We start from the raw sequence: 25,163 nt of genomic DNA, 5'->3' as shown, positions 1-25,163 counted from the left end.
TTTGCAGGAACTGGATGAGTTCATAGTTCTATAAATATTTATTGTAGATGATTTCAGCAAGTTACAGTTAAATAAAACAGTTTGTTGTTTTGCTTGGTTGTAAGATATATTTATAGTTAGCAGTTCAATTTGTTAAAAAATCCAAGTTGATTTAACTGGGACTAACTGACGTTAAAACAAATACAATTTTTAATTTAGTATTTTAAGGCATCTGATTCATATTTTGAAGTTTAAACAATTTTAAAATGAGTTGTGTTACAATGTTTCTACAGCAGCAACAATCAGTATTTCCAAAAACACAGCTTATCAAGAAACACAAAACAACACAAGAGTGTTGCATAACGCATATTATACACCCATCATTAAACTATCATACAGCAAGACAGCAATCTATAGCAATGGTCCAACCATCTCCAAGKAATATGAATTTTAAGCAACTTTTTTATATATAAATTCTGACTCCAGAATGATGAAAAAACATTTGCATGTTGTTGTTTTTCTTGTTTAACCTAGCTTGGTGGCCACTTGCAACATTTCTTACATCAGCAACACAAGACATCAATCCCCAGTATGGTTTCTGAGATTCATGTCTAACTTGTGACCAGGCTTCCCACACATACAGGAAGAGTGTGGGCACTGACTGAAGGCAAACAGCAGGAAGGTGGGGCGGGGGTCTTTTACATACAGTATTTATACATGCTGGTGTACCAAATGAGGCAGAGGGGATTTTGTTTTGTTTTTTGCAAAGTGGGGTATATATATTAGGGGTGTCCCGATATCGTATCGGTATCGGGTCCGATACCAGCATCAAGTACTCATACTCGTACTCGTAAAAGCCGGCCGATACTCTTAACCGATACCGCTTTTGTCCCCTCCTGTGCTGCAGCGCAGCACAAAGGGTAAACAACAATCCATACCAGGCGGTGGCGCTAACGCACTGACAAGTTATTTCCGACCGCACCCCCGAATAACAGAAGAAGAACGATGAGAAGAAGAAGAAGTAACGTCGGCAGTTTGGAGATACTTTAAGATCGGCACGAGGACACCTAACAAGCAGACTGTCTGCTGTGCTCTGCTAAGCTGTCAGGTGGAGGAGTGAAAGTTGGATGTTTTAACAGCAGCAATTTGATTAAACATTTGAGGACAAGACATGACAAAGAACTCAAAGAGTTTGCTGCTGCTAGCAGTAGCCTTCATAAACAGCACTATGCAGCAGTTGTTGCAGTAACTTCAATGCTGTTTTTTCTTTCTTGTAGAACAAACTAAGATATAAGCAGAATATGGAAGGAAGTTTGTTGTAAATGCATTTTATTTTTCCCTCTGGTTTTCTGAGATTTTGTTTTAGTTGTTCAATTAAAGTTTGAACTGACATTTACTGCACTTTATTACTATTAGTCATTTTTTAAAGTTTAAGACTGAAGCAGAGTAAACTTCTATAGATGTGCTGCTAAAATTTATGTTATAGTTTACATTTTCATTTAAATTTGATAGTTGCATGTTGAGGAAAATGTATAAAAATAACTTATTTTGTTTTTTAATGTATGCAACAGCATTTGTTTTGCAGTATTTGTATTGTTAATACATTCAGAGGGAGTGTGGCCTTATAAAAAGGGGCCTGTTGAAAAAAAATAAATGGTTTCAAAAGTTATGGTGTGATATATGTATACCAACTTATCTACTTGTCAGAGTTTGCACTACCTTTTTATTGTCAAACATAATATTTACCCATCAATTTTTGCATGATAATTGCATTTCATTTTCATTCTGTTTAATATTCAACAAGTTGAACAGATAATCCACATGAACCCCGCTACTTGGTATCGGTATCGGTGAGTACCTAAACTGAAGTACTCGTACTTGTACTCAGTCTTGAAAAAACTGGTATCGGGACACCCCTAATATTTATATATATATGTATATCGCATATATAAGAAAACTAGTTCTCTGGATATGTCAAAAATCAAGAAGAAAATGCTGCAAACATTTCTAATTGGACTGAAAAACATTCCATGTTATTACGGTTTCACATAAGCTACAAATTATGAAGGTGATGCAGCACAAACATCACTGCAACAGTTTCAAACAAGCACACTTTAGAGCAAAGACCAAAAGTAATGATAAAACTGATGTCAGTGAGTCATTATGATCTCCATGGTAACCACACACCTTACTGTCACTCCCTGACTGACCTGTTAATGAGAGACAGCTTCAATAGAGAAAACCTTAAGTTCTGCAGCAYAGAGAAACACACCYGGTGAAAAYTAAGTTTCACTGTTAAATATTATTTGATACAATAAAATAAACTTCCATGARCTTCTTAACTTSTAATGTATTATTATAATTTTACAAWATTAATTATGAACATTTAACCTCAAAYGTATAGTTTTTAAATTWAATGTTGCTGAAACAGCAAGTTTCTCAGCGGATCAGGGCTCGACAATGCAGCCTGGGTGGAGTYGTRGAACACAGATCCACTGAGTCTTCAGCACAGCATCTTCAGAAGACAAGTTATTAAAATTATAAAAAGCTGTATTGTTCAAAGTGCATATTGAACCTAAAGCACTGTATTGAAAGGTTTAATACAGATACATGTAMTGTTGTACCCCTAATATATCAAGCAATACTTTCTTACTCGCACAACACATTTATAACAAGTATTTAATTTGTCTTTTTTAGTTCCTGTGTTACATAARCAACTATCAGCTCAACATTCTGTGATTATGTAAAAACCATCAAAGATATCAAAATGCCAGTTCAGTTCTGTAAAGTCCAACTTCCTYTGATGCCTTTAAACCTGGAAAGATGTTTCAGTGAAGTAAACCTGAACTGTTCTTTTTAAGATGGCTGAGTTTTCCTCAAATCACATTGATCTTGTTTGCTGAAGTTGTTTTAATAATTTTATACCAACTTACCAAAAGTTGTTCCCAATTGATACACGTTTTGTAGAATTTGCATGTTTGATTTTATAAAGTTAAACGAGATAAAGGGGGGAAAAGGTAATGGTTGTAACAAGGGTGCTTTAACTCCAATGAAATGAGGTCCTCATTAAACAGCTCCATATTTCTGGTGCTGGTCAGAGGTACAGTCTGAGTGCTGGGCCCCATAAAATGATTTTGAATAAAGAAAATATTGTGAGGTGAGAGCACCGAACAGAACACTGCAATAATGCAAACTTTTACTCTTCTTCTCAGCCTCATAATACTCCTAACTGATCCCTCTGTCACAGCAGCAAAACTAAAAATAAGTTTTCACTTTTTCTTAATCTTGCTGATGAAAGTAACCAATAATTGTAATAATAAATAATAATTTGAGTATTTTGATTAAAAAAGACAGATCAAAGGCGAGAAACAGTGTCATACAATGTCATGTTCTATTTTAATCTCCAAAGGAGGACATCTATTTTAAAACCTAAGCATCGACATCTTCTTAATGCCCACCCTAAAAGAGTAGCTTTTTTTAAAGGGGATCTTGGTTTTGGCTAATGTTCTTTCCATGTCCGCCCAGGTCTGTCGTTCATAAAAAAAAAAAAAACTATCAACATGGTCGGGAGCGCTGAGGGAGAGGGGAAGCAGACGACGCCTCAGAGGCAGATGTAGAAAAGAGCAACTGAGGCACGCCAAGAGCAAGAAAGCAGAGAAGTGGAAACAAACACTTAACCTCTTTTCCCCTCCTCCTTCCTCCCACCTGTGCTCTATGATCTAATGTAACACTGCTGCAAGATGTAAAAACACTTCTCACAACACACCTTTATCCCTAGAGCTCTCTGATGCTCTTTAACTGAGCGCTTTTCCCTCTGACATTTACCGTTTCGCTGCTTTTCCGTCTATCACTTTTATTGTGCTTTTTTTTACTGCTGCATCCTCCTCTTTCAAAAATATATGAAAGAAGTAAAAACAAATARGAAGGAAAGTATGATGGCAGTGCAAGGGAGTAAAGGTAGATTAAAAGGTAAATCTGAATAACAAAGGGGGGAGATGAAGGGGATAAGAAGGGGATCAATCACCATCATATATATATTTTTTGACAGCTTATTTTATATCTACCACTGCTTCAAACATCACAAACGCTCCTAGCTTATATTCCAGGTCTCCTATCAAACGTACACCATTTCCAGCATTGATTTCAGCTCTGCTGCAGCAGTCACTTATTAAAACTRAGTCCATGAAGAATTCGTTTCCGTCTTAAACACCCCCCCACTCCCAACACCCCTCAGTGAGAGTCCCAAAGTCTCATTTTCTCTTCATATCTGTCCTACTTTCACTCACATTTCTTTTTAAAAATTAAATTACCGTATATTAGGATACATTTTCAAATCTTTGAGCTATTTGGGGTATTCTTGTTTCAACTTCCACTGAACATCAGAAASACTGCTTGGAAGATAAAAGACTTACTAAAGGGCTTGTGTCTCTTTTTTTTCCCCATCCAAGATATTAAAAATGTATTAAAAAGCTGAGTTTTGTGTCAACTTTTTAATTTGTTGAGGACTGGTTATGAATCTTTGTGGTGTTTTTAATCACCTGCCACGGAAGGCACAAGCAATAATGAGTTTGTCTGTATGGGCTCATTTATCTGTAGTGTTAGCAAAATATCTTATGATGGAGTTTGTTGGAACGTGCAGATTATTATTGGGCATACAACTCATTAAGGCTGTGTCCAAAARGACAGGCCGGGTCCTCCGGAGGACCCAGACTACCCGATCGAGGTGGGCCAGGTCCTTGGTAGACCGGGAAGACCGGGAAAAAAAGAGGCTGTGAATTTGGACGGTCTAGCGTCCCGTCCTTACGTCATGTCACCTAGCAACTGTGACGATGCTAAACAAGCAAACGTAAATCAAAACAAGAAAAATATCAATATTTTAGCATTATTAATATCACAAATTAACTTAAAGGTTGAACATTTGAAGAACTAATTGACCCGCTGTAGGTTCATGTTTATTTCACATTTTTATGACAAAAATAATATTTAAAATCATGTCTATACAAATAATAAAAGTATTAGAATTACAACCGCTAAAAAAAATTAAATTTTTATATCTCCATATTTTTTATTTAAAACGTATTCTTTTGTCTTGCTTCGTCCGCCATTACTAGCTTAAAAAAAATCTCCGGTCGGGCCGCAATGCATTATGGGTCGCTGGGCCGGGAAGGATCCATCGGACCTGTCCTTCGATTCGGGCCAAAGGAAGGACGTATTTGTCGGCCACATCGGAGGAGTCTTCGGTTTTGGACGTCCTTCGTCGCGGCGCTGTGACGTATGCGGCCGACGAATTCGGCCTTCGGAGGACCCGGCCTGCCGTTTTGGACACAGCCAACACGATTCAAGATGGCCACCACAGCAAACCCAAAGAACTGCAACTCGGACAGATTTACAAATTCTAAGCTAAAATTTGGTGACAAAACACTTCAACAGATCACCATCTTCACCCTCAAAGCCCAAAACAGTGCTCAACTTTTTCTTTTAGAGGCATTCATCMTTGTAATAAGGTCCTTTGGCACCTGGTTATCTGGATTAACCAGCAAGCAAACACTATTTTCTTTTATAAAAGATCAAATTTCAGTATGCTCAGGATTTTTTTCCTCCAGTAACCAAAATATCCAACAATCCTAAAGTGCCTGTGACATCAATTTTTTTGTAATAACCATGAATGCATTTTTGGAAAGATAACATTGATAACATATTGCAAAACAAATTTCACATTGCTGAGATGAACAGTTGTTGAGATATTTGCATGTGAAGAAACAGGAAGTGATGTCAAAGGGGAATGTCAGCATGTGAACAGAGCATTGTTACAAAAGCTAACAACACGGACTGTAAAGAAGAATTTGATGTTTCTTTAGATTATTTTTAGTCACCGTCAAAAAAAGGACAAAGAACAGTTAAAATTTAAATAATTTTGTTTTAATAAACAGAGACCAGCAACTTTATTTCATTAACGAGTTCCCCGTTGATGTCACTTCCTGTTTCACTTTGGCTGAATTAAAAAAAAATAGGCCAGTTATGAGACAAAATGGGTAAAATCATGTGTACTATGGCAATTTTCTTAAGTGTAAAGCTGCTTTCTTCGACTTTTTGTAATTGAAGGATAGGCATGTCACAAGCACTTGAAAGACTGGTCATTTTCAGCAGCAGGCAGCACATCCAGAACATAAAATAAGCAACAGGTTGATCAGATTTCCAGTTTCAATCACGTTCACTGGTCATTTCCAGGACGCCGACCCGTTTCCCACCTCRGCACCACACAGTTCTTAGAGAGCAGTCGAAGCTACGCCGACTGAACTGAGAGATGACCCAAATATCTTTGTCATATGTTGCTCGCACAGCACTTCCACTGAGCCAGCGCCACATCCAGACAATCTCAAGTGTCTATAAAATATTTAAAATTAAGAGCCTTGCATTCTTTGACGGAAAGTAAAATTTTATGAGGTCTAGCCATTTATGTAGACTGGATTGGCTGTGGGAGCCCTCCTCGATTGCTTTGACTCCCAGAGTTGAGACACACAACTACTAATTATTTTCTGAGAGTTTCATTGAAATACCTCCACTGATTCATGAGATAGCTTAACAAACAGAGCAGATTRCAACAGCTTATGGTAAGTTTTAAGCACAGATCTCGCATGATCAGATGATGCTTATAATATAAGATGGGGATCACTCTAAGCCAGTGTTTCCCAAAGTTGGGGTCGGGACCCAAAGTGGGGTCCAGAAACATCAAGTTGGGGTCCTGAAAAGATTTTCTGAATTAATTACATTTTTGTCCTAGTTGTTACAAAGGAGTGAGGTTAGTATTTAAKATGGATAAATTGTCACTATTCCCATGTTTTGTTGACCTGATACAAATGCTTATCATCCAAAAATAGTTGGGGGCACAGGTCTCTGCTACTGTTATTTTGTGGGTCAAAAGCTGAAAAGWTTTGGAACCAGTGCACTTTGGTTCCCAAAGTTGGGCTTGGGACCCAAATATGGGTCATGAAGCAACTTGGATAATCTCCAGAAATCAATTTAAAGGGTAATAAAATAATTGCAGATGTAATATTTTCCCTATAATTATTACAAAAACACAAAATAAGTAAAGATAAGTATTTATATTTGTGTACAAGCTGTTTAAATTGTCAAAAAGCCTGTGTTTTTAGGATTATTAACGAAGTTTGTGTACTCAGACCAGTAATATTTGGGGTCACAAGTTTTTGCCATGGATATTTTTTGGGTCAGAAGACAAAAAGTTTGGGAACCACTGCTCTAAGCTACGACCTCACTAAATTTTAACTGAATATCTAAAATCAACTGAGTCATAACTGCTGGCCAAGATGACTTTGATGTGATCTTAAATCCTGTTGAAATCATAAAAAGTTATCAGTTGTATATCCAATGATGAYCTTCTAAGAGCTGCATTTCAATCCATTTAAAGATTCATGAGATATTTTGCTAACAGCACCAAAAAAAATGAACACAGGCAAAAGTATGATGCTCAAAGTTTGGGTGACTTTACCTTGCAGAGCTTCTGTTTCAGCAAACCAGACGCTAAATTATTCAACCAGCTCAGCCCCCATTTACTCAGCTAATACCTCAGCAAAACACAAGAGTCCAAACAAGCAAAGCAGACACCTGAATATCTGTAACAACCTTCACACAAAGGCTAGTATTTATATGGACAAACAACATTAGCATTAAAAACAAAAAAAAAGTGAACGTGACTCACATTTGATGTCCTTTCTGATTCCAGCCATCCTGTTCCTGGGACTTTTTTATGTGACTTTAACTCCTGCTAAATGTTAAATTAAAGTCTAAACAAAACTATCTTACATATTACTGTTATTTTTTTCTGTAATAATTGTAATAAGCTTAAAAATAAACTTTAAACTTCTATGTTGTGTTGCAGAAACTGTGTTGACGGTCTGGCGCTGCTCTCAATTAGGTTAACTACTTGCACCTGGCGCCTCACTGGAAGCTGCAGTACCGCTTCTGACCACCTGGTTGACAGTTGTTCACAGTGGGGGCGCTGTTTCGCTCTGTTTGGGATTTGAACAATTTTTTAAATCGGCACCTCAGAAGGGATCAAAACACAACATTAAAACTTTTCATTATGATACATCTAAAATTAAAATGTTTGCCATTTTCCCATAATAATGCACTATATATTTACAGTCTCTGTGAAGTCTGATCTGTATGCAGTGCAGAACTCGATCTTTTTATCATCTGATTGCATTTTCTTTTTCCCACACATCTATGTGTGCCTGTTAGCAAAATATCTCATAAATCGCAAGACAGATTTATGTGAAACTTTCAGAAAGAAGTAAATGGATGTAGATCTACAACTGATTAACTTTTCAGGACCGTTTGATTTAAGATGCTTGCACAGTCCAGTGAACCTAAAAAACACAGAAATGGCTAAAATACAGTCGATTTTACAGATATTGAGCTGGAATTTGGTGTGGTAGTAGTTGATACTGATCCCAAATAAATTTTCAAGGTTTGACTTACGCAGCTACAATTCTATTTCCCAAAATAAAATGATTTTAGTCTAAAACTCTGGATTGAGAGGCAGCAGGTGATATGCATGCCTCAAAGAAATAACTTTTTTTGTTAATTTCCTGATCAGGATTTTCCATTGGTGCAAACATTTTAATTTTGTAACAAGTATTTTTTTTTCTTTCAGAAGACCTGTGCCTTGTTACCTGAAATTTTCTGGGAAAAAAAAACAAACAACTATTTTCCCTCAATCTCATTTCCTTCGTGGAGTTTCATTTGTTTCATACGAGCGAGTTCATTACTGCAGCATCATTCCAGGGCTGAAAAATGCAGTCTTCCAGAGCAAGTTGTGAAATCATGCATGCTGAAACTATTTCAGGGAACTGAGGTAACAAATGAAAATTTACACTGGAATGAAAAGTTGAGTCTCATCCAAAGTTGAGGTGATTTCATGGAACRGGGCACAACTGCTTGGGAATATGCGGGAAGAAATTGTAGAGGACATGCAAACACAAATGCTTTCATATTAAAAATGTTACGAAATGTTTTGGTTAAACTTTGAAAATAGCGTTAAGCTCAYTAAAGGCTCATATTGGAGGTGTGACAAATAGCACTAAAGTCTCTATTCTATGAGTGTGTGCCAGGAAGCTGGCCAAGTARTCCTGTGGGGGCGGAGCTTTTCTACAGGTGGTGACTCAGTGGTTATCACTGGCAACACATGGAAACCAAGATCCCACCAGAGAGCGCGGATTTCCTTTCACCCTCAAAGCGTCCACAGGATGTTTTATGACTGAAGTTTCAGAACAGAAACTGGGTTGATCCCTGAGTGGTCCGACTTCACTGTTCGAGCAGATCAAAGTGGAGGGAATTTATGCAAAACAGGTGTTTCTTACAGACATTCAGGGTTTGCCAGAAAATCCCACTGAAGCTAACAACATTAATTGCTCCATTACTTCTAGATGACTCATATTCAGCAACCTTTATTATGAAAATGTATGAAAAGCCTCTAAAGTGTASCTAGAGAAACAGTTCCTGTGAAGCGAGCTGAGTGACTTCAAAAATAAAAAAGCCAAAACTGAGCAGAACACTAAAACACAGTAAAAAACACACAAAAAGATTTACATGTGAATAAAGGGGAGGGGGGGTACAGAAGGGGGGAAAAGGGGAAGTACAAAAAACAATTTTAAAAAAGTGAATTCAAAGAATCTGAATGAAATGAAATTAATCAATTGAAATTAAATAAAATCAATATTGTATATGCTGTTAAGTGCCAGGAGGACTGCGACCAGTTATACATCGGGGAAACAAAGCAGCCACTGTTCAAAAGAATGTCCCAACACAGACGAGCTACATCTAATGGCCAGAACTCTGCAGTTTTCACTCATTTACAGGCCAGCGGTCACTCTTTCAGAGATGAGGATGTTCTCATTCTTGATAGAGAGGAACGTTGGTTTGAGAGAGGAGTAAAAGAAGCCATTTTTGTGAAGAAAGACCGTCCATCATTAAACAGAGGTGGAGGCCTCCGTTTTCAGTTATCCCCCTCCTACAGTGCGGCTATTGCCAGTATCACTCCACCTCCTGTTAATAATAGGTGTTAATTAGGTGTCAATGATAGCCATGTGATGTGAGTATCAGTCACATGGAGGCAGGGCTTAAAAGCCTGAATTTTGCCTGAAACTCTCAGACTGAAGAAGTCTCTTGGACGAGAGACAAAATGTTTCATTAAAGAAGAACCCGTCCAGAAGACCTACACATTTTTTTTAAATAAAATCAATCAAACTGAATTGTTAAAGCTAAAACAATGAAAACAAAAGCTAAACCAAACTAAAAGCTACAACTATAGAAACACTAGCTAAAATTAGCAAGAATTTTAAGCTAAAACTAGCAACAATAGAAACTAAGATCATAAACTGGCAAAAATATATTAGAGCAGTCCATAAATGTTTAAAACTGGCACATATACTGTAAATATCTTAAAGCTAAAATGATCAAACCAGTAGCTAAATGTTGAAATGATCAAACAAGTAGCTATAAGCTAAAACTAGCAGTAGCTAAAAGCTCTAACTGCTGACGATTTCAAAATGTGCAAAACTCTATTCATAATTTGGAAACAGTGAGATTCAGCATTAACACAATTGTTTGTTTTTTCCACCTATGATTTGTGAAATCTSTGTGTGTGTAAGGCTTCATGACCAACACGACACACGTACAATAAATGGGCACAACATGCCACACATTTCTAATGACCTTTTGTTTTCCATCAGAGATCCTAATTAAACTTTAAATGACTTTTCTATCTCATCAAAAACAAGATTACTTTAATTTATTCTGCTGAGTACAACCTACTCTGCAGAATAAAGCATTGTCTTGTGTACTTGTACAAACTATAGTATGTACTGTATTCAGTTTCTGCAGATACAGCCCTTATCAAGCAGGTGCTAGGCTAGCTCTGTAAATCTATTTTATTCATTATTTTATTTTTCACTTTTTAATTTTGGTTAGTTAACTCCTTTCATGTTCCACTTAGCCATAACCCTACATTTTGAGTAATAGTGTCACAATTCTCCATTAAAATCTTTAGATTTTATACAGCTAGTGTCTACTTTGAGGTAAACTGATGGGTTACATTTGGAATCACTATCAATCTTTTGCAACAGGAAAAAAAACTCATCACATATGTTAGTTCAGGACTACTGGCTTCTTGAAAGGGGGCCTCTTTCTGTAGTAGAATCTTTAACATGTGCTTCATATTACCCCCTGTTGAATTGGTGTGTGGACCATGTGTTTAACCCTCACCCATCAGGGGAACACTTTGACAAATCCATAGCCAAAGTGTTCGTCTTGCTGGTTTTGAGCCCGGGTCAAAAGATTTGCACCATCCAGCTGCAAACAAATCCAATCTCGCCCACCACATTACACACGGCCTAATGTTGACGAATCATCTCCGGGCAACACTCAACAGATGAAGGCAATAAATAATTTCAAAAAGACAATTAAGTCTCTCTTCATTAACCGTTTGCTCATTAAGCTCGCCTTCGTTAGCGGAGGTTGGATGATGGTGTCCCGGCTCGTGATTTTTCACCGCGGCAGATGATTTGCAAGCGGGGCGACGAACGCGAGTCGACACGAAAAAGACCCACTCACGTCCTAATGAGTCTTTGTGCTCGCCGTTCTGTGCGCTCGGCGGCTTCATTATCATCACCCTCTTTAATGCTTCCATGAAAGAAATCAACACCACATCATTACACCCCGGAGGATGCCACAGTCTCCCCTGCTCACTTGCTTTTCTCTTCAAGTCCTTTTCCATCTGTCCAGAATTGATTTCTACCCATCTCCCCTTTTCTTTTATTCTCCTCGCTATTGTAATACCTTCTATTCGATGGAATATTAAGATTACTCAGAAAAACATTGAGGACAAAGTTGAGTTGTTGTTTTAGTTTTAAAGTAAAGCATAAATTTTGACTTTTGACCCAAAAAAGTTGCAATAAAAAGAAAAATATTTTCTTTGAAGCAGTCAGAGGTGAAGTTTTTTACTCCTGCTGCAGCAAAACCCATAAATCTTGCTTTAATATTTCACAATAAGAGTCTCAAATACAAACAATAAGTATTGTCCTCTAAGTAATACTCAACAATCGAAGTATTTTCATGAATTTCAGATGTTAAAAGAAAGTTTTTTTATATTAGCACTATGTGTTTGAGATTCTTATGACCCCTTTATATTGTAAGGTTCATCCCAGGGTTTCACTCATGCTGAAGATGTCAATAATACCATCGAAACTCAAAAATATCCCCATTTTTATTTCTTCTGGGTGACCCTAATCCATTGTGCTTTCTTCTCCAGTCTCCTTCACACTCTTCTCTCCATCTGCTGCCTGTCCTTTTATTATTTCAATAAAAAGCCGGATTGAAAATGAAAAAAATATATATAAAACACTGTAGATCAAAACTAAGCCTGACCTTCAGAATAAAAGCGAACCCGAATGAGGAATTACGTCTGAACAGGCTTCTGAATGAAATTACAGCAATCCCTGTTAATTGCATTTGGAAGCAGCTGTTGTCATGCTCGCGAGGTGAACCTCAAATTGATTCATAATTCACAAGACGCCGGAAATTTATTTATTAACTCTTTTATTTTTCAAAAATGTTCCAGTTTGTTTTTTAAATGTACAACAGCCCCTCATGCTTTATGTTCTGATAGCAGGAGTAAACATTTACTCCCAATGATTTGCATATTGCAGGAGGTTTGTGGTTTTATTAGCAATCCTTCAGTTTTATGTGTTGGAGCGTCTCGTGAAACTAAAAAATGCTCACATCAAACATAGCGTCCTGTGTTGCCCACATCTCATGAGAAAAATATGAAAAACATAAACTAGTTTTTGGTCAAACCTTGTAAATGATGAGTCTAATCAAATTTCAGCCTAATATATAACTTTGACAAAGTTATAGATATGCTARTGTTATCTAAGATGGCCGTTTTTAATTGGATTGACACCAAATGCTAATATTACTTAACTACGCTCTGAAACTTAATTTCTTTAAAACCCAATCAGTGATTCATGAGATATTTTGCTAACAAACACTTATAACATGAGAAAAAACATGCTCCCTGTGCAGTAATAAGAAATACAAAAATATRCCTTCTAACAGCACAGAAAGCAATCATACCAAAAGGGAAATGAATATATCAGCTGTAAAATTCTGCACAGAACAGGAAGCTGCAATATTTGTCTGCTGCAGTCCTTCCTCACACACTCGTACAAACACACAAAACGTGTGTTTTCAATGTTGAAAGTGACATATAGATGCAAAAAGTTGTGTTGAGGCAAACGGCTGCTCGCCTGACAGTATCAGCATGGCAGAGCYTGGGAAAAGACTTGTGTCTTTGACCTTGGCTTGAAAACACGCACGTTTATAACAAACAGACAATAAGTTGTTTCTGAAGCTGAATCAATCGCAGCTGGCTGCATCAGGCGGGGTCTGAGTGTGTGTTGGATGTCGCGCACATGTGTGCCTGAGTGTTTCCCCAAACTCCCCGAGGTAAAGCCGTTCCATTTGCGCTCACCGGGGGGACAACCGCCACTTATCAATTTATGAATTGAATTTCATTTTCAGCCCGTGACACGCAGCGTGCGGGTGTCACTGCAGCAAAACGCGCCCCCATTGTTGGGCTTCCCGGCGGCGGCAGACAAAGCCGCACGCGGGCAGCCCATTAGCCTCGGCGCTGATGCAAAACCTCCTTTCTTCTGTCAGAGAAACACATTTTTGTTCGACAGATCTGGWGGTTTTTTTCTTCTTCTTTTTTTTAAATCTTTCAGGCTTCGGCTTCAGCAGGCGATCTCTGGGATTTGCCTCAARGTGAGGTCTCTGAAGCCCGCGCAGGTTTATGATCCATACAGCTGTAATTACCATCTGTGTACGGACGTGATCGATACGAAGCTTTTAGTTTCCACATGAGTGGCTATGATGAAATATAAAGACAGAATAATGGGGGAGAATGTTGACATGATGAGCAGAACAAGTAGAGCTGCGGCTAAAAGTCATCATAATCAAGGGTCTACTAATTTGTAGATGTCAAAATTGTTGATTTTTTAATTAAATTTGTTTTGATTATTGATAGTTTGTTATAAAATGGGTAGTTTGCTTTAATTTAACATATATGCTGTTTTATACACTCAGTTGAAGCTAAAAATACAGTTATCTTTTACAAGACAGAGCTCTGCAGAGGTGAGATTTAGAAAGCTAAAAAAGAGGAAGGTTTTTGTTAAGAATCTGCTTTTTTGGAGGCTTTTCTTTCCCCGTTTATCCCGTCTCGCCCTCTCAGGAACCATCTGCGACCCCTCGGGAGCCTGGCTGCTTTAGATAATCCGGCGTGGAGAGTTTATTTTGATTTTTCTTAAACGTTGGACCCGTTTCCTCGCCTCGTTTCCGTCTAAATTATTTATCGGAGCAAAAAAAACGTTGCGAGTCGGTTTGTGAATACTGAGTGAGAACTGTACGAGTGTGAAACCACTCCGGGTTAAAGTGTTTGCTTCAATCCGTTTAGGCTGAAAGAAGGGGAACGTGCACGCATTTGTTTTCTATTTTTGAAGCAACACCGACTCACTCACATATTTATCTCACTCTACCGTTTTTTTTTTTTTTTTTTCATGTCTATGTGTTTATATGTGGGCGCGATACGAAGACCTGTTAAATCAAATCCACGCACCGGTTTACTTCCAGGCTGAGTTTGCAGCAGTAGCCTGACCTCTGGACCACTCTGAAAATTATTAACGTTTGAGGGTTGCCCACATCTATTTGAAGTAGAGTTCAGAGAGAAATTATATCCAACATGTGACAGAATATGGAGGTCGATGCCAGACTTCTATAAAAGTAAAAAAATCTCCACGTGTCCAGACTTGAGAGTAATCTCAGCTGTAGTGAATGAACTGGTGAATWTTTCTATCGTGGTAAAGCAAAACCTGTCAGAACAATCATATTTAATTAGTTAGTAAGACTCCTTTATTTATTTTTTTATATTTTTTGCAATCCAGAAACTTGCCCTACATSTCCCAAAGGGACACAGTCTGAGCTGAAGGCTAACCACAGCCTCACATGTAAACAAACCAACCTGCAGCAGCTGGTTTTAGGGTTTAGAACGTGACCACAGACTGCAAACATGTTGGCTTTAAAACTTAAAAATGATTCAAATCCCAAAAGAAAGAGTGTATCATTTTATGCCAGGGTGTCAACTTGGCTCAAGGCTTCTAAGGTACCTTATGGAGTCAAACTATCAACCTTGTTTTTATTAAATATGCATATCCTGATTTTAAATCCTTCTTTTTCACATTTAAATCATTCATTTGGGTCTAAACAAAGTGAAACAGCAATGCGTTGGTCTGAATTCCCTCTTTTACCCCTTTTTTGAGTTGTGGCTCAGATCAACTCGTTTTGAGGCTGCCTCTTTAAAAGCCAATGAGGCYCTTCAAAGCCCCGAAGATGAAACCTGCAGAACAGCGATTCATGAAATTGGTTTGCCGAAAGTCCAGGACCRTGTTTAGCAGTTCCGCAGCAAATACTGTGACTGGATTTTGGATATGTTTCCTTTAAGGTCAAAGTCTTGTTTATGATGGGCGTGGCTTAAACTTTGTACTAGAAACTGTTGATTCAAGTAGTTCTTAAATTGCTGATGCAAGTTGAAATGTGCTTTTTTCAGTARGTTTAGTTGCAGTTATGTTTGTGATTGACAACCTGTTGGGAGAGAGTGTAGGCGGGACTTTTATGTAAATGGTGCAACCCCAGTGTCACGTACTGAGTGACATGACTATTTTTAAGGTCACACCTCGGCTGTTTTGCATAAAAAGATGATCTTATAGGTTTTTAATTTTGAAAACAGAGTATGAGTTGATTTAAGTGAARGGAGGAAGCCTTTAGAAGAMCTATCCACAACAGGTACGATATTAATTGTTTATAAGCTTGGTGGTAATTGAGAGTTGTGTTTAATTGTGAGGCCGTGGTGGTCAACTTTAATRATTAGCTCCAGGGCCTTTAATTCCCCTGGAGTTTCCTGTACAGTCTGCTGCTGCAAAGCCCCATGATTACCACATTTCCTCTCCCCTCGTATCTTATCTCCCCCCTTCTCTCCGTTCTGTATCATCCCACAGCGCGGAACGTTAATCTTCAAAAGGGGAACGAGTAACAAAAGAAACATCAACAACCCTTGTTTGACTTGATTTCTCTCAGCTGCGACTGTCAGCGAGGGGCTCCCTCTGCTGCTAAGCTTGGAGAAAAAAAATATCGGAATTTTTCACACAATCTGTTGTTTGAATCTCTCATCTGCTGCTCAACACACACACATACACACACACTGCTGTATTTGCTTCCTGGCCTCTCTTTGTGTTGAGTGGGCGACAAGCTGTGACTGGCACTGTCGGATTAGCCAGTATAAAAATACATATGTTTCTTTTTTATTATTATTATTTTAGGGGGTGTTGGATGTATTCCTGAGAATGTGTGTGTGYAAGCTCCATTTTCAGAGCAGGCTGCATCATTTGTGTTAAAGATGCAGAGAAGGATACAGAGTCTGCGACATACCTAAACACAACCAGAGGGCTAATGGCTGACAGATCGCACACATACTGTAAGGTTACACTAAAACTCCCACACGCAAATTATAGCCGGACGCACACGGCTTGGCGTGCGACGCACGCATGCACACAAACAAACGCGAACGGAGACACACGCGAGGCTCTAAATCGTATTAGGCAAATGAGAGCGAGGCGCCGCAGAGGCAGAAAAGCACTCTGTTCGAGTGCTGTCGCTGTGACAGATCCTGGAATAAATCATGTTTAGTTGTTGTTGTTGTTTAATATGCAAATCTTCCATTCAAAGCAGGTTGTTAACATGTGCGTTCCACACACTCATACTAAAACACACACACACACGCGGGAGTAGCATATGGAATGTTACAGAGCCAAACAAAAGGAATACAGTGGGAGAACGAGCGTGGGATAAAAATGTGAAATTCCACAGGCGTCATTGCTGGACCCATATTTCATAAGTGAACAGCCATCCATCAGCTTGGAGACTAATGATGGTACCCACACACCTGAGGAGGAACAACTGGATTTGTGAGAGCGCTCGTGAGCACGCTTAATTAGGTCCACACATGGAAAACACAAAGCGGTGTCCTCGCATGCAACACACACACACACACACAGAGCACTTTCTTATAAGCATCACTTGACATATCTTGACACATCGGTTTCTTGTTCACAAGAGATAAGGGGGAAAAAAGTCACAAGTTGGGCTTGGGAAATTTGGCGAGCACACAACTGGTGAAGGAGGGAAGAGGTGTCACTGCTGTGGAAAGTGACACCTTTTTTTATAAAAATAAATAAATAAATAAAAAACAAAACACTGTTTGCATTAACTTTTTTAAATTTTAAATGACACAAACACCTGCTGAAGGATTCTACCTCTAACAAAACCAATGAAATAACTTAATGCGGGAGAGAAAAGCGGTTTCAGGTTATTTCGAATAATACAGCCTTACTGGCCAGTCAGCCTGTTTTTATCCAATTTAAGTAAATAAAGGGCCTCTTTAATCCAGTTTGTGTACGAGGATGGTGTTGCAGATTTTTAATATCGTCCAGGCTAGCAGAGCTGTAAATGCTATTAAGTTCTTTTAAGCAGGAGAGAGAGCAAGTGAAGTAGGCCACACTCCAAGAAAGACACTAGCTATCCTTGGACTTGTGAAGTTACCCCCCCCAAAAAAGTGTTTTTCTTACCTTAAAGAGGCGCAGGATGTTGGCCACCATGATGGACACGGAGCTCGACGCGGCTCCGATCACGCCCACGATTTTATCGGGCTTGGTGAAGATGGGAGGGTCCCCGTTGGCACAGCGGACGTCRGAGCCGTCCCTTTCGATCAGGGCCTGCACGAACGTCAGCGACTGCTCCAGCGCGTACGTGTCCCTGGAGCAGGTGTCCAAGATCCGGGCCCCCAGGGTGATGTTGGGCAGCAGCTCGGGGTCCTTGTTGATCAGGTCGATGGCGAACATCATGGCCTCCAGGCGGTGGATGCCCTTCTCCTTCTTCAGCTCGCCACACGGCGTGCCGCGGTCGCCTCGCGAGTGGACGGGAAATAATCCGCCGAGGATGATGTCGCCGTCGAGCCGGATGGAGTGAGCGTACTCCGGGGCCGCCTGGGGATCCGTGGGGACTCGTTGCGGGGAGGCAGCAGGGATGAACCAGGTTTGGGCTAAGAGCAGGATTAGGACCGGGGAAGAATGGGAACTTGGGCTCCGGTGAGGCTCCATGTTTGTAAAAACGAACTCAAACTTGACTCTTAGAGGACGATACTTGCTTTAAACGTTTATGGACCTTCCTAATGGTCAGTAAAGCTGGGGTAAAGAACCCCAAATTCGAAGATAGCCGAGCCCCATGAGCAAATCATAATCCACAGAAGAGATGTAGCAGCTACGGTGAGGATTTGGGGTTGGTAGGTGCAGCCTGTAATCCACAAGTCACATCTTTTGAAGAGCCTGCAGAGAAGAGACGGAGACGTTTTAGTGTCGGTACGAACATCAAGCTGCTGCAGGGCTTTAGGGCTCAACTCAAACAGTACAAAATATGCACACAAACTCATTCGACAGCARGTTCTTACACTCTGGAAAAAAAACGATCAATTCAACTCACTGGTTTGAAAGAACCAAAGCATCGAAATCACGTCTACACACTCATCTCCTGGAAAATCGGCAAAAAAAAAACAGCAGTCGGGACAAGAGCGGAGGACCTCGTGGCGAGAGCTCCTCGGGCCGTTTTATGTGACTACCTGCTGCAGAGGTGATAGGAAGGGGGTGAAGAGCAGGATGTGAGACGCAGGCGAAGACGATAGGGAGACTAGAAACGACACAGAGCAGGTGTGTTTCTACTGCAGCTGAGTGAACACACACACACACACACACACACACACACACACACACACACACGCACGCACGCACACACAGCTTCAAACCCAACAGGTTGAGTTCATATTAAATTCGCCTTAAAGCTTCTTACTGCAAAGTCATCCCTGGCGTCAGGGATGCTCTGTAAGCAGGCAGTTGTTGTGGACCTGTGCAGTGAGTCGGTTTGGCCCAGCACTGAATACTGGTTATGATGGTGGATTTATTCTACATGGTGGGACTGCTAATGTGCTTTCATTAGCCCAGGCCCCTGGGAATTTATTTTCTCATTTGCCTCCCCTGATCTCTGAGGCTTGATTTTTTTTTTTAGTTCGTACACGCAGACTATGAAGAGGCAATTTGTGCAAATTTGGAGCCCCCCACCAAAATTTTTTTTTATTTAAAGATGGGATAATTAATCCTAAACTTGACAACTAGAAGTAGGGAGAAGATTTTTTTTCTTTTGCAATTTTGGTGAGATCTTTAGCAAAATGTAATATTTATCATCGACTGCAGAAGGCAATTAAATGTGTTGTTGCTTGTCTGTGTGTGCTTATTTGTTTGTACTGTTAGTAAAATATCCCATGAAACACTGGACACATTTAATGAAAAGGGAAGCAGAAAAGCTGCTTTCTCCGACAGCAAATTTACCCACAAATTTGTTTAATCCAGTGTTGATTGTGGCTTATATGGGCAATGTGGTTAGGGGTGGGTTATTGGCTGGGTTTTATTACATACAAGAGGTTGGCAGGGCACTTTACCGCATGAAATAAGCAAAGCAAACAGAATTTAACARGACGATTTGGACAGTTTGTTTACAATCTATGCTCAGGTTTTGGCAGATGGAGCTCTGTACTCAACAACCAAGCAAATTGGACAGATCTCAGTGCACCAGTGTTCTGTTGAGAAACCTTTGGATTTGTGCATGAATGCTACTTATACAAGCACCCACTTCATTAAAAACATAACAGGCATGGGCATTCCTTGTTAGCAGAGGTACAACCCCAGAAAAAGCTGAAGGAAAACAACAAAACCCCTACATGTATTATCCTCCCTAATCTCTAAACTGCATCCAAAAGGACATTTCTAAGATTTGCTGGAAGTGGCTCATCCTTTCAGGTTGAACTCCAGATCCCAAAAGTGCAAAATGCTGCTTGACAAACAGAAAGATGCTGTGTCCATGCCCAAAAAGGCAGAACGAAAGGTTTGGCTAAGAAAGCAGAAAAGCCAAACAAGCAAGCTGGATTCTGCAAAACCCGAGGACAGCTGGGAAACAGGTGTGCCTAATCAGTGAATAATGAATCACAGGTAGGCAAAACAGGAAGTAAAGCATGGCATCTTTTGGGATTTCACTTTCATGTCATTCAACAAAACAGGAAGTGGAAAAAAATCAAACAAAAATAATGCAAAAATACTCCCATCTAGTCTCTCCAGGACAGAAGAACCTCATGTTTTCAGCTAACCAAGCTGAAGACTTTGGTGTTACTTTAAATCCAAACTGATGACTCGTTCAGCCTTTCAGATATGTGATTTTAAAGTCCCGTCCGGCTAAATCCGACCATCATAAATCATTTTGGCATGGGTACCCCCGTTTGATAAAGCAGCCAGCCTGTATCACCCTGCAGGAGATCCTGTTTCTAATCTTTTACTGCATCTGTTCCTGCTGGATCAAATCCCACACCAGTGCTCCCAAAACTCCCCTGGGTCAGCATTACATCTTGTGTTGTGTACACTGACAGCAACGCATCATTTATAAACCCTTTGAAACCGTCTTTAGGACGGCCTACATTTACCCCCGATCCACACAGGTTTGGAGCTCTGACTCCCATCCCAGCGTGAAACACACTCTCAATGAAAATAATTCGATTGTGTCCCAATTAATTCATTAGCTTCTCTCCACTCTAAAAGAAATCAGGTCAAAGCCACTCACACAGTCGAGCCCCCACCATGATTAAAGCCCCTGCTTTATATAGGTTAACCAGCTCTGATTCAAACACCACGTTCTAGTCACCGCATCGTTTATTCAACACTWTTTTCCTTGGCGAAGTCACAGAAGGAGGTTTCCTAATGAGGCTTAGGAGCCCTCATTCATTAAGACGCACGTTTAGATACAACTCACATCTGATTCTAGTCTAATAAAGTCCAGTACAGCTTTCAGGAATCATCATTACTCCACTTTATTTTCTTTATTTCCCACTCAGGAGCCACCGAATCTGTAATACAACCAGAGTGAACTAGGGATTTAAAAGTTCAAGCTGTAACTACACTCAGAAGTCCACAGAGGGGAACTGGGACCCTGGTGGTATTTAAAGTCTTGTTCAATCATTGAAGATTATAAAAGAGGTGAGAAGGTGTTGTGTTTGTAGAAATCGACCAATTCTGGGTTGCTCTTTTTTTTCATCGACTAGCACCGATCTTTAGAAATCAAAGCCAGCACAGCGTTCCAATCAACTTCCTTTGAGTCTACTGGTGTCAAGAAAAAATACAGCTCTGCCTTAAAAGGCTTGTAACATGAAGCACTGTTGGACTGACACGAGGATGTACAGTAGTGTAACAACACTGCTGTCCACAGACGTGCCTGTCTGTTCATTGGGTTTGTATGGACCATGAAACCAGTGGTGTCCAATCCTGGCCTTCAAGGACCACTTCCCGCGTGTTTTAGTTGTTTCTCTGCCTCAACACACCTGACTCAGGGGGTGGGGGATGTGTTTTCCAGGCACATAGTTCAGTTCTGTGCCACAATCAAGTAACTATGTTACCTTTAGTCGTTATGAAGTGTGGCTAATTCGACTTTCCATCTAAACACCTTGAAATTGGCCTCTTTCTTTTTAAAACAATCCTTCCATTTCTGACACTGACACTTGTCAGGCGCACTTGAAGGATTCTGCCAGGCTAGTAGCACACAGACTCTCAGCTGGGGGAAATAATTCGCAAACTGGATGTGATTCTGACGAGGATCGCAACCCAGGAGCGAGCCTCCAGCATGTAAGGATTACATCTGGGTGACGCTTCAGACAGTGAGAGGCGAGGAAGACCCCAAATTCAGCTGATTGTTGTTGTTTTTTTTTGCCACTTCAGAGTTGCAGTTAAGACATTTTAAAAGCAGCAGGAAATTCAAAGCTGCTTTGTTCCAAAACAATCGGATTATCTATTTTGGCTCCCAGCGGCAAGACCTTGATGGCAGTGTTTATCTCAATCTCCCCAGGATGGAATGTCAACAAAGAGCTGGATTCGCTCCKACCCCCATCACCTGTGTTGGACCRGGCCCTGGAACTCAATTGGCTGAGGAGGAGGAAACTCTGAACTCTAACGAACTCAGCAGAGACGATAACATCATGATTCTGGACTCTGGAGGGGGCCAGGGTTGGGTCCTAGAACTGATCCCCCTCCCTCAACATCATTTACTCCTCTGAACCCGCCCCATCTTACCTCCCCCTTATGTGTTGTTTGACCCCCAGCCCCCTCCCTTCCTTAGCTGCCTTGCACTGACGCGAGTGGTTTTTTGAGCGTATGATTCTGTGTTTCTGTGAGAACCCAGGATCAGAGCTTCTTTTTTTAACTCGCCTTTCCTATTGTGTGTATTCCAAGCTGCAAAAGGTAGCGCACCATCARGRGAAAGACCTTGGACATTCYTTCCCTCATGTGTGTTATTTGTGTGTTTCTTTGGACGGATGTTCTAAACGGCAATTTCGTRCTYCATTGCAGCTTTGATGTTGTGTYTAAATGACAATAAATGATTCTGAATCTGATTCTGATTAGCACGTCTTCAAAACAATGCTTCATATTAGGGATGCTCTGTGGGGATGGGAGCTTCAGGMAGGAGCTTTGGGTAAATAGGCGGAGCTTTGTACCAGCAAGTGTTTCACCAGCTCCACATGACTGCCACAGGATCCAAGGATTTCTCAAACATGCATGAATYAAAGCAACACTCTACATATGCTTTTGATGAGGGAATGACATTCTAATGTGACATAAAACTTGAAAAAGTTGGTTTTGCATAAAACCCCACCCCCTTTAATTGCTTCTTTAGCATATCCTCAAGTTCTAGAACCCTGGTTTTCAACAATAAATCAGGTGTTTTAAAGCAGGACAGCTGAATCTGCTGCCTTTCTATTTTTTTTTTTCATTAACAGAGCAAAGATTTATCCATACAGAAACAGAAAATGWCTCAAACACGATCATTAATACAGAAGGTTTTGGTGAGACTGTCCACACAAGACTAGATTTTCAACCTGGTTTTGGGGGGAAAATGGTTCAGTCTATGGTTAATAAAAGCATGCTACATTTGATGTTTTCCTTAAACATTATTAGTCTTTCACACCTTTGGTAGGCCTTATGATGCTTTTTGAAAGCTGAAAAAAAAATCTCTCCCATGCGGCTGCCTGCTCCATGAGGAGGAGGAGGAGAAGGAGGAAGAGGAATCCCCTGCTGTGATGGTTCAAAGATGAAGCAGGTTGAGCCCTAAAAGGCTTCAAGTGGCTCATCCCTCTTTTTAATTGAGACCCAAATGGCTGGTGAGGTCCCCCCCTCCTCTTCTTTCACTGCACATATTGTTTTTTTGCTCTGTCTCAATTCATTTCATCTCTTGATCATCCTTTCTGCTGTACGGCATCACCTTCTCCATCTCAGAGGAAGAGCGCTACTCCTTTCAGCAAGTGGCAGCTTTTCTCCACCCCTCAGCACTAAACTCCTCATCCTCCTCTCTCCAGGTCCGAGAGTTGTGGTCCAGCTTTTCCTCTCTGCTCCTTCTTTTAATCTCCACCTGTGTCGGATCAACATCGCGAGCCAAGGAGGCACTCAAATCTGTCTTTCACACTTACACACACACATCCTTCATTCATTGCAGGTGGGGTGGGATGTTTCCCCCGCACTTTAATTCGATTTTTAAAACCCTTTTCTTGTTCCTTCCACATCCAAATGCACAAATCTTCCTTTGACGTGGCYAAGTCGTGCATCTGGAGATAAAAACGCAGCCCCTCTGGTTCAAAAAMAAGATCAAAGTCTAGGCGTGTGTGCTGATTATGCAGCCCTATAGGGCTTCATTCTGTGCAGCGGTGGTGGTATTCTGATTCCACCCTAATTAGGATGTTTAAAAAAAAGGCATTAAAACACAAGTGTGATTTCTGAGTAAATGTCATTATAAATACATATGCACCCATAATTGTTAAAGTGATGTAAAGACTGGTACTCACCCACCAACTAGTGCACAGACTGGCAAAACCCCATCACCAGAGGAATGTGGAGAGGTTATTAGAGAAGGGACTTAAAGATACATCAGAAATCAGGAAATTAAATTCCTCCCACAGTGTGGAGAAAGAAGCAGCTCCAGCATCTTCAGCTCCCTGTCCGCCTCAGGCAACTTCCTTGCGGAGCTCAGCAGTTTCACACCTCAAATAAAAAAAAGAAGAAGAAAAAGAAATACCAGTCCTCCTGAGTGATTTTCTTTCCACTCCTCGCAAAATAAAATAATAAGAAGACAATTCCTTCAGCTGAAGATTTTAACAAAAAAAAAAAAGTGCTCAGTCGTGACCAGCAGGGAGGATTTTACGCGCAAGGAGAAGAAAAAAACGCAACTATGAACTCCGCGCTTGTTTAAGGAGACAATAGAGGGAGGCTGTCTGCGCTGATGACTAAGAATGAAGGGAGSGGGGAGGAGGGGAGGGGGACAGAGCAGAGGAATTTATCATACACGCGCAGATCAATAATGTTAGTGAAACCCACCTGATTTTGATCCATAGTCCTCTTTAAGCTCAACGCACTTTGCGCATAAAGCCCCCCCCTTTTCCCCCCTCCTTCCAAGTCTGCTGCTCCGCGCGCGCACACGCCTCGACTCGAGCCCCCCCTCTCAGCTCCGTTCCTTTTGGGAGGGGGGGTGTCGAGCTGGGGGTGTCGGTGCTGAAAGGGACAGCGCTCTGTGTTGCGCGCGAGTCCAAGAGCGTTCAATCAAGTTTATCACCGATTAATCGATAGATTGTTGTTTGGTTTCCACAGAAAGATGAAGGAAAGGGGGGGGGGGGTTATTGAACACATTAATAAGTCATCCCCTCTCCCTACATGAATAAAAATGAAAAAATAAAATAAAAATGCTCACAAAGGCGTTGCGCCGCACTCTTAATTGGCTGAACTTAAATCCATTTTCCACTCTGGCCCCCTTCTTGTAACACCGGCGCTCAGTGGAGAATTAAAGAAATGAAGCGCGTCCCATCTGCTGTGTAAAAACAATTTGAGTCAGAGAGAGAGAGAGAGAGAGAGAGAGAGAGAGAGAGAGAGAGA

The 25,163-nt window shown here is 40.5% G+C and overlaps 1 protein-coding gene across 6 annotated transcripts in view; it reads right to left on the bottom strand.

The window, feature by feature from the left end:
• Positions 1-25,101, bottom strand: part of grm8a (glutamate receptor, metabotropic 8a) — a 244,391-nt gene extending 219,290 nt beyond the window's left edge. The window contains 2 exon segments of one of the 6 annotated variants that reach the window (XM_014014473.1): positions 17,733-18,488; positions 24,083-25,101. In XM_014014473.1, the coding sequence (XP_013869927.1) occupies positions 17,733-18,263 (531 nt within the window). In that variant the 5' untranslated portion in view covers positions 18,264-18,488; positions 24,083-25,101. 6 annotated transcript variants of the gene reach the window in all.
• Positions 25,102-25,163: the final 62 nt, after the last annotated feature.

Source organism: Austrofundulus limnaeus, unplaced genomic scaffold (assembly GCF_001266775.1).
Source record: "Austrofundulus limnaeus strain Quisiro unplaced genomic scaffold, Austrofundulus_limnaeus-1.0 Scaffold115, whole genome shotgun sequence".
NCBI lineage: Eukaryota > Metazoa > Chordata > Actinopteri > Cyprinodontiformes > Rivulidae > Austrofundulus > Austrofundulus limnaeus.
This window is presented reverse-complemented; position numbering and strand designations above follow the sequence as displayed.